This window comes from Leptonotus elevatus, chromosome 2 (genome assembly GCF_054856555.1).
Source record: "Leptonotus elevatus isolate MCC_2025b chromosome 2, RoL_Lele_1.0, whole genome shotgun sequence".
Lineage (NCBI taxonomy): Eukaryota > Metazoa > Chordata > Actinopteri > Syngnathiformes > Syngnathidae > Leptonotus > Leptonotus elevatus.
Window position 1 is genome coordinate 40,436,138 of NC_141240.1, and position 16,990 is coordinate 40,453,127.

Genomic DNA, 16,990 nt, shown 5'->3' on the forward strand with positions numbered 1-16,990 from the left:
TAACAGAAAAAGCGAGCAAATCTGCTGGGTCCAAAATATTCACAGAGCAATGCTAATATTTGGTATATACACAAGATTCTGGCAAGCTTCTGGTTGAATCTTGGACCACTTTTCACACATTTGTTGCCTTGCTGTCAGGGACCTTCTTTAGCATTGTCCACATGTTCTCAATGGGGTTTAAGAAGTCAGGACTTTGGGAAGGCCATTCTAAAACCTTCATTGTTGCTTAATTTAGCCATTTCATTGCCACTTTTGATGTGTGTTTGGGTCATTTTGCTGTTGGAACACCAAACAGTGCGCAAAACCCAAACTCTGAGGTGAAAACTTATTGCTGGGCATTGTGGCCAAACAGCTTCATTTTTGTTTTGTCTGACCACAGAACTTTCCTCCAGAAGGTGTTAGTTATCTTTGTCCATATGATCAGCAGCAACCTTCAGTCGAGTCTTAAGGTGCCGCTTTTGGAGCAAGAGCTTCCTTCCAGAAAAACACGCTTGGCTGCGGACACTGACAGCTGAATTCCAGCAGCTTCTAATTCTCGGCAGATGTGCTTTTTGGTGGTTCTCGGTCCACTCTTCGCCCTCCTGACCAATTTTCTCTCTGCAGCAGGTGATCGCTTGCATTTTCTTCCTGATCATGGCAGTGATAAACGCTGCCAAATGTCTTGGGACCTGCAGCTGCTTCCAAATGGCTCCAAGCAACTTTCCTCACTTGTTCAAGTCAACGACTTGCGTTTTCAGATCCGTTTTGACACCGTTGAGCTCCTTTGACGCGTTTGTGAGCGTTGGTATCCAATGAGCCCGATTTCAGTGGCCTCAGAGAAGTTGCAGTCACTCAAAATCACACACAAAAAGTTAAGAGGCAATGGTATGAAGCTTATTTCATTGACAAACTTTCTAAGTCACCCAAATTGTCAATTCATGTTGCTGTATGTATGTTTTTACCCAAAAGATTTGCTCACTTTTTGTTAAACCCGAATAAAGTCATAAAAGAACAAACAATCATGATTTTTTTTTTTGTGACAATAAAGTGTCCATTCCAATTATAGAAATAACTGGAAGCTAAAGAGAGCCATGACATTATGTTCTTTACAAGTGCATGTCAACTTTTGATCACTTCAAGTTGTTAAAAAAAAAACTAACAAGCGAAGCGATTTTTGCTCCGTTTATGATATATTCACTCTGGTTGATTGTCTAAATGAAAAAAAAAAAAAAAAAAAAGTCTTGTGAGACGTATGGTGGAAGTGACGCCAAAGTCAGTATTTGGGTAATTACTGCTGCCTAGAAGCTTAGCTTGTGCATACATTAGCTTAAAAACGCACTTCTGTTTGTGTGTGCGTTTTGTGGACGGATTTTTTTTCTATACGGGAAGGAGAAAATATTCCGTTTGAGCGTACAAAGCCTCAAATCAATGGAAAGCTTACAAAACGGAATTACTTTGCGACCCACTAGATGGCGCTGGCCCAATGGTTAAGAATCACTGGCACCCGATACCGACACATTGGACGAGTGACTTCGATACTCAGGCGGGAATGGAAGACGCCAGGCCACGCCCACAACCCTGTGACAAAACAAGGGACCATAAAGGACACAGATGCAGTCCGCTTCCACTCATCGAACCGTCCGTTAGCCCCCTCAACCAAGCCATCGTGTTCACAAAACTGGTCCTTATCATTTGGTGTGTATCCGGTTACCGTAGCCTTCAAGACTAATATTTGGTGATGCTTTATGGTTTGGTATGCTTTTGGTGTTGCTGAGGTTCGAGGAGAGGGTGTGTTAAACTGTGCAAGTCATGCCATATAAAGCTGTGACATGGAGCAGATTCAACTTGACTTTTGTGCTGCCAGTTAACTGCAGCTGTGACAGGCTACAGCACATCGGTGACATCAATGAAGATATGTGGTGTTGAAAATTAACCTTTTAGAATTGACACAAACATTTTAAACCAATTTCAGGGTCAGCACTAATACAAATGCATTTACTGTATTTTATGTAATTCACAAAAACATTTACTTTATGTACCTACTTAAGAACAAGTCTGTTTTGTCGATTATTGACAATAAAATATATATTTTTGTAAACTTTTGTACTAATGTCAAGGTTTACACCAATGAGTGAACTTTGGCCTGGCCCGCACCGAGCGTCTCAAATGAGCTCTTTTGATTGGTCAAATTGGCCCGCGTCGCACCCATCGCCAGCTTCAGTGTACGAGTGCAACGTCTTTATCTGTACAAGTTTTTCAAGTCTGTTTTAGTGAGATATCATACGTGGTGCAAATGTCACGTAACCGCACAGCAACAGCAAAAAACCCTTGTGACTCCTAGTGGCGACTTTGTTGACTGCAAGTTTCTACAAATTAGTGTTTACCCACAAGTTTAATTTGGATTCAAAAACAATTACCGCGGTACCACGGAGTTTGAACATAATTCGTTCCTGCAAAGTGTTCAACCTCCGGAAAAAAAATTTCAGCTTCCTCTGAAAATGAGTTTAAACTCCGATGGCATTTTTAACTCAGAATTTTTAGATGAAGTCCGATTTGTACGAGTTCCGAGACGTTCAAACTCAGAGGTTCCACACCTAACAAGTCGTTTTGATTACAACAACAACAAAATGACTTTCGCAGGTACAATTAAGTTATCAATTCTTCAGCTTCAAATGTATGTTGTTTTTTCGCCACAAGGGCAACATTTTCTACATACGCATTTTTTTTCTAAAAATGGCTTACATTTTGATTGTACATGCAACTTTGAATTGTAGTTGCTTTCGCATCAAATTTACCTTTATGCTCAACATATACACAACTACACGACGACGCTCTTTATGTCCGACTGTTAGTAAACGCAACACAGGTCTCGCGAAAACAGGGACGTTACGCGCGCGTGTCTTGCCTTTTACGGAGTTGAATTGTTTTCCGGCGTCAGTAGCAGTTTGTAAAGCTAAACAAAAGGGTGACATGATCCCAAACCAACGTATGCGGGTGGCGTTCTTGCAAGACGTCAACGTATACACAATAGCAACTTTCAAAAGGTAAAGCTTCAAATGGAAACCAGACAATGAGAAAATCCGAAGACGGGTTCCGGAGGAAGCGGCCTTTTTTTGGGGGGAAGATTTTCTATAACGAGATTGAAAGACTTTTACAGCAATAAGCTTATACAAGATGAAATTCTGAGGGATTCTTAAAGTTAACATGACAAAACTACTGTCGACTAAATAGCGAGGAGAGGAATGTGGGCCGCGTAATCGCTCATGCACTTGCAAGGACGGCGCTGCACAGGTGCGAGAGGGTCCTACAAACATGTCAGAAATGTTAGTTAAGCCACTCTAGCATTTTATTTTATATTTTAAAATATTGGTTATGTCCACTGTAACACAAATGTACTCATTTGTTACCATTCTATGTACTGAGCACATTTTAGTGTAGCGTTTTATTTTTTACAACACGGGTGGTCAAATCGGAATGATAGAAACAGAATGTTTCTTGCGAAATGAAATTTGATGGGGACAAATTAAGGGTAGACTGATGGTGCTTTTCATCAAATGCAAAGAGCTCATTTGTAACTTTAGAAGCTATTGTCAGGAAGCACAAATAAGAATATTGCAATGCATAACGCACACTGAGTCCCGACCGTCCCAACCAAGCAGTATTTGTGTTCTAAGGTAAACATTGACTGAGGGTTGAGCCGACGAGACGGCATGAACACATCAACCTCAGCTTGCGCTGCTGCAAACCTCAATCACAAAAAAAAAAAATACATTCAGGAATATCCTATGAATGTAATGTGGTTTTTCAATAAAGGAGTTGAAATTTTTACACAATTCTCAACTTGATTTGATCCCACCACGTTTGAAAACGGTTCGGCCCAAGTCACAGTACGCTGCTTACACCGAGTAACATTTTTCAGTTTGTTTGCATTTTGAATACTTCATAAAAAATGGATAAAGATCTAAGATGTGGATTCCTTTATTTATATTCCAATGTGCTTGTGGCCTACAAAAGTACAAAGGCTTTGACAGTTATATCAAAGCCATTTAAAACTACACCACCTGGCGGATGGAGGTTGTCATGTCACACCGACACTCCTTTTTGAGCCAATCAGGCATTTAACGTCAACCTCCGTTTATCAGCTCATCTTTTTAATGTCATTCTGTACACACTCACTTAATTTCTAATTTAAAAGGAGACGCCAACCCAATTCTTTGTTGACAATATGTTCTATGCAGCCCCACTGGTCTAAATATGGCATTCTGGTTAATACGAGTTAAGCAGCAAAATCCAGCTGTTTTTGTCCATCTCAGGGGGCGGCCATTTTGCCATTTGCTGTCAACTGTAGATGACATCACAGTTGCTCAGCTCTCAGGTAACAACCAATCACAGCGCAGCTTTAGAAAACAGGTGACCTCTGATTGGTGGTTGCCTGAGCCCTGAGCAAAAGTGATATCATCAGTGGACAGCAAGTGGCAAAATGGCCGCCCCCTGAGATGGGTAACAACGGCTAGAATTTGCTTCAAAACTCATATTCCAAAAATGTCATATTAAACAGAATGTCATGTTTAGACTAGTGATGTCATATATAACATGTTAGTGTCAATAAATGTTCAAGGTTGACAAATAGTTGACCTATAAAAGCACATGAACGAGATCAGCAGCATGTCCCAGACAGGAAGTGCTTAAGGCATGAACAAGTTGCACATACTTCAGATGAGTGGCGTTCATTTGGTCATTTCCTCCTTGCGGGTTTGTGTCATGTCTTGCTTTGCCCACCCACGCGAGGGCGCTTCACACTGAACGATGATGTCGCAGTGTTTTAATAGAAAAATGGCTCCCGTCTTCTATTTTTGGAATCTGCCCAGAGCTGATATTTGGCCAGTGATCTGCGCTTTCTTCTTTTCCTTTGCTTTTCTCTCGCGCTTCAGCTTCATTTTGTCTTCCATGCTTTTCACTATTACATCCTGGATGGTGAAAGAAATGACTTGATGATGCAACCACAAAGACGTCAGATCAGTTTGATTGCAGACTGGTTTTCAGGTGGTCACACTTACCCTCTTGTCCACGTTAGCCACTTGCCTCTTCCGTCTTTCCACATTTCCCGTTGAGCTGCGACCTTTTTTCTTAAACCTGGGGACAAATTTTTCTTTGGCAAGAGGATCAAAGCCCTGGAAGACAAAAACGTTTTCATTTAGATTGAGCAGAGTACATTCAAACTTTAAACTATCAGCGGCGATATTGGGCATTTGACGACTAGCAGTATCGGCGTTTTTTCAAAATCTGATGGCCAATAAAAGGCCAACTTTATAAGTGATGCTGCTGACTCTGGGAACTTTCTGAACATTTTGTTTTTGTTCGACATAAAAAAAAAATGAACGTTTAATATTTCAAAAGTCATTAGGTTTTAGAGGCATGTTTTGTCAGGCGCGTTTTAGGCCTTAATGGGCCAAGCCCAAAAGACGTATTTATACGTTTATGTGTTTTTGTTATGCTAGAGCATACAGAAGGCTTTGATGCAGCCTCTGAACTGAAGAAAAAACTTAAAGCAATGGTAGTTATTACAAAAACAGTCAGCAGGTGACAGCAGAGTATAAGAGATCAACCAGGGCCATGTTGCAAAAAAAGCTATTTGCCCCACTGTTTTAAACAGATTTTTGAATAGTAATGAAACTTATCTACATTCTAATGCTAATTGCTGCAAAACGGAAACAGAAATATACTATTTTTCCTGATGAAAGAAGAGACTATTCTTTCTTTTGGTAGGTTCCATGTTTTGATAGCAATAGAACACAATATTCTGTGGGCTTTGGAAAATCAGACAAAATCTAGTAAAACGGCCAGGAGGGAAAGGGGTTGCTTCAGTCAAAATTGCTGCCAGTGAACGAGTTAAGATTATAAATTTTTTTTTTTTTTTAAATAAACGCCTACATTTTAAAAAGTCTGAAAAAATTGTTCAATAAGCATTAATACTTTAAGACATTGCAACAAAGTCAAGATTGACATCTGTATTTTAATAAAATGTGGACACCAATATACCCCCCTCCCCCCCTTTACTGAAAATGAATACCGGCTTCAAATATCGGTTGCCCTGAAAAAACCCATATCTGTCTATCTCCAACTTGGACGACTCGCATTGGAAAACTGACCAGGGCTTGCACTCTGTCTTGGTGCCTTTGCTGGAAGTTGCCAAGATCAACCTTTGCGAGATGACTGGGGTCCAGACTGATAAGTTCCGGCTGGATCTTGTCCAGCAGGGCGTTAACTTCCCATTCCTGCCTCTGTTTGGCACTGCGGTATGGGTTTGAATCCAGGCCGTCGAAGTTCGGCTCACCCGCCCCTGGGATTCAAAATGAGGTCAAAACACAAGAACAATCACTTTCAATCAGCTTTTGAAATGGAAGTCAACGCCCCAAAAAATTATTGACAATTATGCAGCTTCATTTATCTAAATTCTGGTTAATATTGCGTTGATGGAATAAGAGTTAAACAGCTAAATCCAGCCGTTTTTGCTGTAGACTGAAGATGACATCACAGTTGCTCAGGGTGCAACTGAACACAGCTGAGCTACAGAAAACAGGTGAGCTGTGATTGGTCGTCACCTGCCTTGAGCAACTGTGATGTAATCTTCAGCCGACATTAGGTGGCAAAATGGCCGTCCCCTGAGATGGATAAAAACAGGCTGGATTTTGCTTCAAAGCTCATATTCTACAAATGTAATATTCATCAGAATGTCATGCTTAGACAAGTGAGGTCACATAGAACAAATTATTGTCAAGAAATGTTTAAGGTTGACTTCCACTTTAAGTATTCAAGTACAACAGTGCTTTGAGATACAAGTCAACCCGAAACGAAACTAAAGTCATATCTGAAGGCAAATCTGGTCCGACCTGGTACGAGCATGCTAGTGAAGCCTTGTCCGTGTCCGACCCCGAGCACATCCTCGAAGGGGCAAAAGCGTAGCTCGCATGCGGCGGCCCAGGCTCTGTAGGCCATGTAGGGTTTTTTCACCGGAGTTTTCCACACATCCCTGTACACCTGCAACCGACGTTTACATTGTCAGAAGAAACCACAAATGGATTTACAGTACAGTGTTTCCACATTTAATGCAGTTAGGGTCTGATTTGGTAAGAAATTATGTGTTGCTGTAAAACGGGCTTCCCCAACCGGTACTGGTCGCTTGCGGCGTAAGTTTGAGTTACAGACAATAAATCTCTTGCAGAGATAATTTTGGAGACACCATCAACCAAGGCCTTAAAAAAAAATTTTTTTTTTTGGGGTGATCATTTGTGTATGAGCATTGGGATTGCGTAACCAGGAAAACAAATATGGAAGAGGCTAACAACTGCAGAATTGAAAGGATTTTTTATGGACGATACAGCATGACTCCTCAAGTCAGCTATTGAATCATTCATTGGCTTCAAAATTGCATTTTGAATAGATGATACGTTGCATGTAGTGTAGGAATTTTCTCAGCTATTTTAAAATTTAGTCCAGTTTTAATCACGCTTGTTAGTTTTAAACATAGTCAACCGCATCCTGTTTTAATTGAGTCCATTTTTAATCGACTATAAATCTAGCATTTTAGTCCAAGAAAACCATTTTATTCGTCTAGTTTTAGTCAACAAAAACCGTCAACGTTTTAGTCAGGACAATCATTTTACCCTTTTATATTTTTGTCAGCAGATTATGTTGAACATTTTGGATCTAAAGCTATTTCACATCTCACATCATTTTGATGAAAAACAATTTGACGCAAAAAATTACAGTACATCAACAAGTGGCTACTATGGCTCCATGCTACGAGCTAGTAAATTAGCCAGCATTAGACAGTGTTCGGATTAACATTATTGTTGGAACGTTATAGCCATTGGATTAATGTTACATTATAACTATAATTTACTCTTCTTTTTTTTTCATCTTTCACTGTGAATCCACCTCCTGTCGGTCCCACGTGTTTGCATGTTGCACTCGCTAGCTGCAGATTTGAAAGGGGCTGTGTCACATGACAATAGGTGGGTTTCCATCCACCTATTTTTATTTGAATTTTCAAGAATTGCAAAAAAGAAACTGAATGGAAACACCAGAAAAAAATAATTAACTCTTTGACTGCCAGACGTTTTCAGAAAAGGGATGCCGTCAGTGCCAGCCGATTTAAGCATTTTGACTGATCTTTCAAGGTCCACAGAAAATGTTCTGTTTGGACTATGGAAACACACGTACTACCAAATGAAAGATTGGACTTTCATCTTTCATCAGAAAAAAAAAGTTTGTTTCTACCTTATTCCGTTCTTTAGTAATCAACAATAGAAAATGGTTAGTTTGACCCAATTTCGCCTGTTTTGGACCAAAATACGGAGAAATCAAGCTTTTAGTGAAACGATATTATTTCATGCATTCTAGTGAATTTGACACTTCTTTTTGTCCATGAATGATGCCACAAACACCTAAATAGTGCTTTACTTCTATAAAACACTACCACCAAGAATGAAAAAGTGTTTTTTGATAGCAAAATACGTTTATTTACATTCAACAGTGTAACAATTTGACAACAATTTGGCAAACTATTTACAAATGTGTGCAACTGTGGTGCTATTTACAAATATGTGGATGTTTCAACGACAGTTTTTCTTTTTGTAACACTCTCCTGCGTGCAAGGAGACGCAACAGCATTTGCACAACAGATTGCCTCTTCGCGTGCTCCACTTTCTTGCAGGCCGTTTTTTTCCGGGGAATAGCAAGTATATACTGCAGTGTGTGTTGCCATCAAGTCTAATATCAGGATCATGCTACGGTTACGTTACGTCTCGCTTCCTCGTGTCCTTCAGTTGCTACACCGGGTTGTAAGAGATGTTTTGATCCATTTTATCCACTCCATTCATGGTGGCATCGTAGTCCAGAAACAGTGTCTTCTCCGTGATCAGACTGTACCCGCTCCTCCGATGAATATGCATTGGACTCGGGGTACTCTTCATTGTCCGATCGAATGTCCGCTTGTGCAGCTCCGGCGTTAGCAGCGCTAGCCGGTGAGGCTTACTACGTAATCATAGCAGTCGCGTCAAGGCTTCCAACTTTGGCGTCAAGCTCGGAGTCATCATCATCATCATCATCAATCTGCATTGGTCGATGCCAACTCTCCATCGCCCGATCGAATGTCCGATTGTGTAGAAGTACCCGGCCGGCTATTGTGCGCGTTTTCCGGCCTTAGCAGCGCTAGCCGCGCTTAGCCGGTGAGGCTTACTACGTGATCATAAACAGTCGCGTCAAGGCTTCCAACTTTGGCGTCAAGCTCGGAGTCATCATCATCGTCGTCGACATCAATGCGCTTTTTAGTATTGATTGATGCTTTCCGTCTTTGAAAAAAATGCTCAAGCGTGAGTTGCTTGCAACCGGTTGCTTGGTCAAGCCACAATGGCTTGAACCAGCCATTGTCTCCTCAACACTCTAGCTCCGCCTCACGTCTTCTACTGACGCCCACGGTGGGCGGCCCATCCAACCTTGTGCAAAGAGAGTCATCGCTACCCTCTAGGGGCCAAAACGAGTCTTTTACTAATCAGATCTGCCTGATACTTTCAGCACAGCTGCCCAAGGCTTTCCTGCACCCGTTTTCGAAAAAAAACAAAAAACATAGGGGACGTCTTTTAACGTCCTCGGCGCCCTTCCCTAGGTTTATGCTAAACGTTTTATAACGTTTATGGCAGTCAAAGAGTTAATAAAAAACGCCCAAAATTCACAAAAAAAAGTTTTTACGCTTGGAGGGGGTGGTTTTTGAAGCGCATCAAAAAAAAAAGGAAAATGCGCATTTTGGCGAAGGAAACGGGTTTTGCGAATAAGCGACTACAAGACCGGATATACGTTGCACGTTTTGACCGATACTACGTCACACGCACGTTTGTAGTCACAATCAATAGCGGATGATAAAGTAAGATTTGTTTGGGGAGACGAAGAAACACGATTATTTTTATAATTAAAGAAAAAAACAGTAATGCAATTTTAGATGGCTTTATTAACATCAGCTCTCAATGTAACGACACTTCCCTTACATGCGGGAGGGAAGCCAACGAGACAAACTACGTCCGTTCAGTCCGTCAAAACCAACATTCCCACCTGAAACTCCCTATTGTCCCAAATTTTCGTCACTACAACGTCATCCCGCGGCGCATATTTGCAAAAGAAAAGCGGATGGAAACAAGCATAAGTCGCATGTCCGTTTTGCGCATTTTCACAAAATTTGCATAAAAATTTCGAAACATTAGGATGGAAACCTGACTAGTGTCAACAGTGACAGATTTACACAGGCAAAAAGATTTTACAAAATCAAAGAATTTCCGTCTCGTTTTTCTTCATGAGCTAAAATGTCCATAGCTTTCAGTCCAGTCTTTATTAAGTGAAGTAAATTTTCTTCATTAGTCGACGAAAATGCATACTAGTTTAGTGCCAATTATTTTTTATTAATGAGGATTTTAGTCTAGTCTAGTTTTAGTCCGCTGAAAAATGTGTGCTGACGAAAATATTTTTGCATTTAACAATAATCGCACAAGAACATTTTTTGCCTGCACTACGCTGACCCCAACTTGCGTGCTGGTTTGCCTCTTTGAATAGATTGTCTGAAAGGCAAAGTCAGCCAGCGCAATTTGTCCCAGGTTTGAAAGATTACTCGGAGGGTGCTAAATTAACTGGCACCGGTGAGATGATCATCTTCCACCATTCTTAAACGAGACCTTTAGTGTTGACTACAGATTACAATCAAACAAATGCTTGTTCGTGACCGACCTGGACGACATCCCCCGTGGCTGCAGACAGCAGCCCCCGCTGGCTCAGCGACAAACAGGAAGCCCCAGCAGGGAGGAAGTAAGATTTGAGGGGCTGGAAAGTTCGGACGTCAAACACCTTCAGCTTTTTGTCCATGCCGGACGTCACCATATATCTGCCAAAATACGTAACATGACCACAATAGCAGACCATACAGAGAAGATTTTGTTCCCTGCCTAGTCACAATTCGGCATGTTACGCTAAGAAACTCATTCTCATTCAGGGCGTTTAGCAACATGGCCCTGGTTGATCTTATACTCCGCTTCCACCCGTTGGCCGTTTTTTGTAATAACTAGCATTGCTTTGAGCAACCTCTTCAGGTCAGAGGCTGCATCAAATGCTTCTGTATGCTCTAGCCTTCAAAAAACTAACTTATAAATATGTTTTTGGGAGCAAATGAGTTAATCGCCATTTTGAAAATGTGCTAAATCGTGAAATTTAATTTTGTCTTCTAGATTATTAAGAGTTGTTGTTCTTACGTTGTGTTATATCCAGATGTTATTTTCTAACTATGCGTGTTAAGTTCAAGTTAAAACTGATTTAGAATCAGTATACATTATTGTTGTCTGATAATTTTGCACAGGAGTTATTTTTTAATAAATGAAATCTTTAAACAAATATTTGTTGGGGTTATTAAATACAAATCGATTGAAATCGTAATCATCCTGAATAACTGGGGGAAATTAAAATAAAAATAAATAATCAAAAATCGAGATTTTATTTTTGGGCCATATCGCCCCCAGCACTACCGCACAAGAACATTCCAAGTGGTCTTCAGTTTTGACTCACGTTCCTGTTTTGTCCACGGCAACAGAGCGCACTCCTGCCTGGTGACAGAGCATCTTGACGAGGGGCTCTTTTTGACTCGGCGACCAGAGGCTGACCGTGCCGTTGTGGTGGCCGAGATGGATAACGGCGTTGTGCGGGTTCTGGCACATGACGTCGAGGCGGCGATTCTTGGTGCAGAAGGCGGCAACCTCTTTTCCCACGGATACATCGAGATATTGCAGAAAACCTGTTGTGCTCTAAAACAGGGGAAATTACTCACGAAAGATTTTTAAAAAAACAGTAAATGCCCGTTTGTGATGGGAGGGGGGGGGGGGGGGGGGATATGCTTTAGACCCAGTTGCAGTCTGTGAAAAACACCTTGTGTATTTAATAGTGGTGCAACGGACCATTGATTGATTGATACGTGGTCGGTTCGGATCAGAGTGGATTGGTTGGTAAAAACAAAACAAAAACAACAACAACAAAGTGCGCATTCACAAGTGAACCCCATTCGGACATGTCAAGGAAGCTTAAACATATTCATCGTAACACGCCGCCTACACTCAGGCCAACTTCAAAATAAAGTTTTCCAACTAATACATTGACGGCAATGCAAATAGGCTTAGTAGACTTTTACTTTGAAGTTTGCCCACGTCGTGACGTGATAGCGAGCTTGACTTCCCATTTAGACGTTTAGGCTTTATCGATCAAAGTTTTGAATGGCATTGTAGTTGCGCCCAACATCAACACAACACTATCCCAAACTCGTATTGATTTTTTTTGGGCTAATTTAGGGCGCAAAGAAACCGCTAATTAGTTACACCGTCATTGTATGATACAGCAGAAGTCTCCAACGTAAGTGGCTAGCAGCGAGCTGTTAGCATTACCAACGAGTGCCTGGCTGGCAGCTTTAAATGAGTTCGACAGCTGGTACCTGGCTTAATTGAGAAGGCTTTGATGCTGCCTCTGAACTGAAGAGAATGGTTAAAGCAATGGTAGTTATTACAAAAACGGCCAGGAGGTGGCCGAAGAGTATAAGAGATCAACAAGGGCCATGTTGCAAAAAAGCTCTTTCCCCCACTGTTTAAACAGATTTGTGAATACTGATAAAACTTATCTATATCTATCTAATGCTAATTGCTGTAAAACGGAAACAGAAATATACACAAGAGACTCTAATCTTTTCTTTTGGTAGGTTCCATGTTTTTATAGCAATTGAACACAATATTCTGTGGGCCTGGCAAAATCAGCTAAAAAGCCGAGAGCGAAGCGGATTGCTTCAGTAAAAATGGCTGCGAGTGAATGAGTTAAAGGAAAGGAATGTGCCTTCAATTGTACTTTGAGCTCTTTTCATAAAAAAAAGAAAAGATAAATAGATCTTTGTCTTCATTTATTTTATAAAACACCTTTGCCCATTAAAAAAAGAAAACATTCGAGTCAAAAGCCATTTAGATATTAGGAACACACTTTAAGCCATTAATACCTTCTTATTTTACACATGGCCCAAAATATGAATTTTTTTTGCCTCATATTGCACTTAAAGTTGTGTTTCTAAATCCTAAACGGCTATAGTAGACATTTTGAACTGATTTTTTTCTTTAGCGGTTAAAAGCATTTTACAAAATAAATGAAGGCAACGTACTAGTTATCTTCTTTTTTTTTTTGTTTATTCGATAAACAATCCAATCCGTGACTTTTGTGATCCATTGCACCACTAGTATTTAATCAAACCGCATAAATTTGCCTTACTAAGGTAGCGGGAGGACACTTACGCTACCTTTGACATAATTAAGAGATATGTGCAGAGTTGATATAATTGTATAATTTCAGATGATTGTGTTACTATTTCTGACACAAAGATGCAATACATCATAAACTTACAGCGGTGGCCAACAAAAAGTGGTAGGGCAGAAACTGCATGCGAAGGACATCGTTGAACTTGCGGATGCAGTGAAGCTCAATTCCATTTGAGTCGTAGATGTACAGCCACTTTTTCTGAGCCACTGCAAACATGTGCTCAGTGTGAAGCCATCTGAAAAGCGCACAATTATGTTTGAGTGGATTACATATATAAAATATAATCAGTAAGGATGCAAAACCAGCATCGGTGCCGATACTGACACATACATATATATATATATATGATATTAAGACACACGATTCAAGTTGTTTACTGACACCACCAGTCAGGAAGGCTTACCGTAAAATGAGTACAAATGAAAGAGGATTGCACACGTTTTGCAGTGTGCGAGTCAGAAGGCTTACCGAACATCATTGATAGACTCCATCACGTTTATCTCACACATCAGCTGTTTGGACTGCCAGTCGACACAAGCGACGTGGCCTCTCCTCCCACCCAGCAGCAGGTGACTATGTCAAAACATCGATGCAAACAAATAAGCACCAGACAAATGTGTTCACATATACTCACCCCAAAATGATCAAATATCCACTGTCCTTGAATTTTTATTTTTTTTTCTAACTTGAATGGGTATCATCTGGCAGGAAATGAGGGCTGCTCGATTATGAAGGAAATATTAATCACAACTAATTTGCTAATAATTACAATCACGATTATGACAATCATTTGTTTTTTGGTGCAAAACAAGAAAATGTTTAAATGTAAAAAATATGAAGACAAATACATTTATTTGATACACTATAATTATGCAAGTTCCTTTTGGACTAGGGGTGTGAATTGCCTAGTACCTGGCAAATCAATTTATATCACGATTCGATTCGATACCGATTAATCCCAATACGAAACTATAAATTGATTATTGCGATTTTTTAAACTAAAATTTAGAAAATACTAATCAGTAAACTTATATATATATACTGTAAGATTTGTATGAAAATGTATTTATTTATCTGAGATTTCAGGCTTATAACTGAGCCACTGCATTTAACAAACAGGTTGCAGTCTGTTTCATGTTTGAACAGCACTGAAATCAAATATTAAGGCTTAATGTTGCATTAATATAACATTCTTCCATGCTTAATGTGTGAATCCTAACCCTAAGTAAGACGTTTTGTTGAATATTTCCATTAAAAAATGGTTGTTTAAAAATCGATTCGGCCGCATCTCGAATTGATTCGAGAATTGCACGCTGTAATATCACAATATATTGCTGAATCGATTTTTTTTTAAACACCCCTATTTTGGACCAAACAAGATGTATTAAATGAGTAATTTTAAAATAAAAACGGTGCAAATATATAAATTTAAACAGCGCAAAATTATTATTAATAATATTTTATTTGTGTTTACGATTACGCCAATTTTGTAATTGTGGAGTGTAATAATTGAAATTGTAATTGTATTTCGATTAGTTGCACAGCCCTAAAAGAAAGTGGCTTGATAATTAACTGACACTCTTAATCAATAACATCAATCCAATCAATGCAGGTCACTGACCGTCCAGTCTTGCTGTAATCCAGATGGTATGGTCCAAATTGAGACAAATTCAGGTCAAAATACTGAGGACATCGTAGAAGAAAAGAAAAATGTGTCAATGATAATAATGAAAACAGTTGATGTACCCATTTCAAATTAAACAGGAACAGTTGTCATGGAAAATAACGAATGGCACTCATAAACTACAATATAGCAAACCGAAATTCCACAATTGCAACAGTTAACTACGAGTCAACAGTACTACACGAGGTAGTATTGCTCACCTTGGTCCCAGACGTTAGATCCACAGCATCTGCGATATCTTCCTGTGAGATCGTACACGTGTCCTCATCTTCATCTCCTTCTAGAAACCTGAGCAAGTCATCAAATGAAGTTATAATTTTTTTTTTAGCAATCTCTCCAAGCCATGAATATTTTACCCCGCTTCCTCTGGGAGTAGAAGGTCAAAGCGGGCAGCTTGTTTTTGGGCCATTTTCGAGGCTTGATTTGAACGAGCAATGGCTACTCTCAGCTTTACGTGGTGCCCCTTAATCTGAAAAAAAAAAAAAGTGTGTGCTATGACCAGAAGCTAAATTGAAATACTGAAATATAAATATCAAATTGCTGACCCGTCCTTTGGCTTTTCCTTTCCTTGTGAACTTCTGTAGCTTGGCTTCTGGAATAGTGGCAGGTCCTGGGAACATATCCTGTTTCTGAGGGAGTGCCAATAATTGGGTCAGACAAAAGTGAAGGCGGTCAAGAGGAAGGTTTACACAGTGCACAAATTACTAACTTGGATAGTTTTTGACCACAGAAGCATTTTTTTTACAGACTATCTGCAGATGAAATTCTGTTTCTCGCCAGTCACGTCTTTTTAAAAACGTTGGAATACTGATAGGAGCACCAAATCTTGAATATGAACTGTCTGTTATGTTTTCGTATTTGTTCATCTCACTATGTTCGATCTATAATATGAAAATGTTAATTTGGCACACCACTGCACAATTATTCAAGATTTGACATTTGTCTTACCTGAGATACAAATTGTTTTTCTAGTCCATCGTTGTTTTGTTTCTTCCTCTTTTCTGACGGTTCACTTTTCTGTGGCTGTGCATCTGCATCGGCAGCCTGTTTTCCATCGCCGTTTTCATCCTTCTTCTCGTGCCAATAACGAGCTGGAGGCTGCCAGAAAAAAAGTCACAAGTACTGGCGAGTTAAGCAGCAGACTTTCTCTGGGCATTGACTCGATCGCAACGGGGCTGCTCGTTTGAGAAGGATGTTTAAACTCTCACCCCTCATGGTTGTTATGTCCAAACAGAGCCTCGTTGCATGACATGATAAGTGGCGAAACGATTTCTAAGAGCAGCTCAGTTGCGATCATAGGAGCAGGCATTTTTTTAAGCTTTACTAAGAGCCACTCTGTTAGTGTAACCAATAGAAAGACAGAAGACGAGTTCACTCTGTTAGCACGCGAGAAAGCAACTCAATGTCACGGCATTCCTCTCCTTTATAAGTAATCGTGTTTTCCGTCTTGTCCGCCCGACGTGATCCAAGGACTGACACAATTGCAGCTGTGTGCTATCGTCCTTATTAATCGCTTACCTTTTTCTTTTTCCCCACGTGCGAAACTTTCGTTGCTTCCACAGCGGCCGCCGCCATCTTTGTTGTGTACCGCCACCCCGCCTTTGCTTAATGACGTCACTTCCGCGATGGCAAAGGCCAATGCGAGACTAACAGCGCCCCCTACATTGGCGATTTACATGCGCTTCCAAAAGAAATACTGTACAATAATTTAAAATGTATGGGCAATTCAGTTTCGATTTCTGATATTTCCGCAAACAGAGGCGGAGTGGTGAGAAAAAGTGGCCTGGGAATCATTGACAGACCGGCCCGCTTCCTGGGTATTTCTGATATTTGCCAATTGCAATGAAATGCAAATGCGTACGGTGAAAACAAACGGCGGCTTGTATTGCTCTTGCCTGAGAGTCTGTGACTACCCTACAAACCAAACCAGGCAAAATTTTAAAGTAGTCA

General features: G+C 40.3%; 1 protein-coding gene across 1 annotated transcript; it reads right to left on the bottom strand.

Moving 5' to 3' along the window:
- Window positions 1-4,360: 4,360 nt before the first annotated feature.
- Window positions 4,361-16,634, bottom strand: wdr46 (WD repeat domain 46). The gene is made up of 14 exons (XM_086066873.1): window positions 16,559-16,634; window positions 15,989-16,138; window positions 15,586-15,669; window positions 15,397-15,509; window positions 15,241-15,328; window positions 14,978-15,039; window positions 13,825-13,929; window positions 13,441-13,591; window positions 11,581-11,816; window positions 10,753-10,906; window positions 6,870-7,017; window positions 6,129-6,319; window positions 5,037-5,150; window positions 4,361-4,946 (listed from the first exon to the last, which is right to left on the bottom strand). Exons 1-14 carry the CDS (start codon window positions 16,613-16,615, stop codon window positions 4,827-4,829), a joined length of 1,773 nt encoding a protein of 590 aa, XP_085922999.1. The 5' UTR covers window positions 16,616-16,634; the 3' UTR covers window positions 4,361-4,826.
- Window positions 16,635-16,990: the final 356 nt, after the last annotated feature.

Coding starts and splice junctions, on each gene's coding strand:
- wdr46 (XM_086066873.1), bottom strand. CDS start 16,615: ATGGCGGCGGCCGCTGTGGAAGCAACGAAAGTTTCGCACGTGGGGAAA. Junction 15,670..15,988: donor AAAAACAATTTGTATCTCAG/GTAAGACAAATG, acceptor GCACTCCCTCAG/AAACAGGATATGTTCCCAGG. Junction 6,320..6,869: donor CACTAGCATGCTCGTACCAG/GTCGGACCAGAT, acceptor TTTGAATCCCAG/GGGCGGGTGAGCCGAACTTC.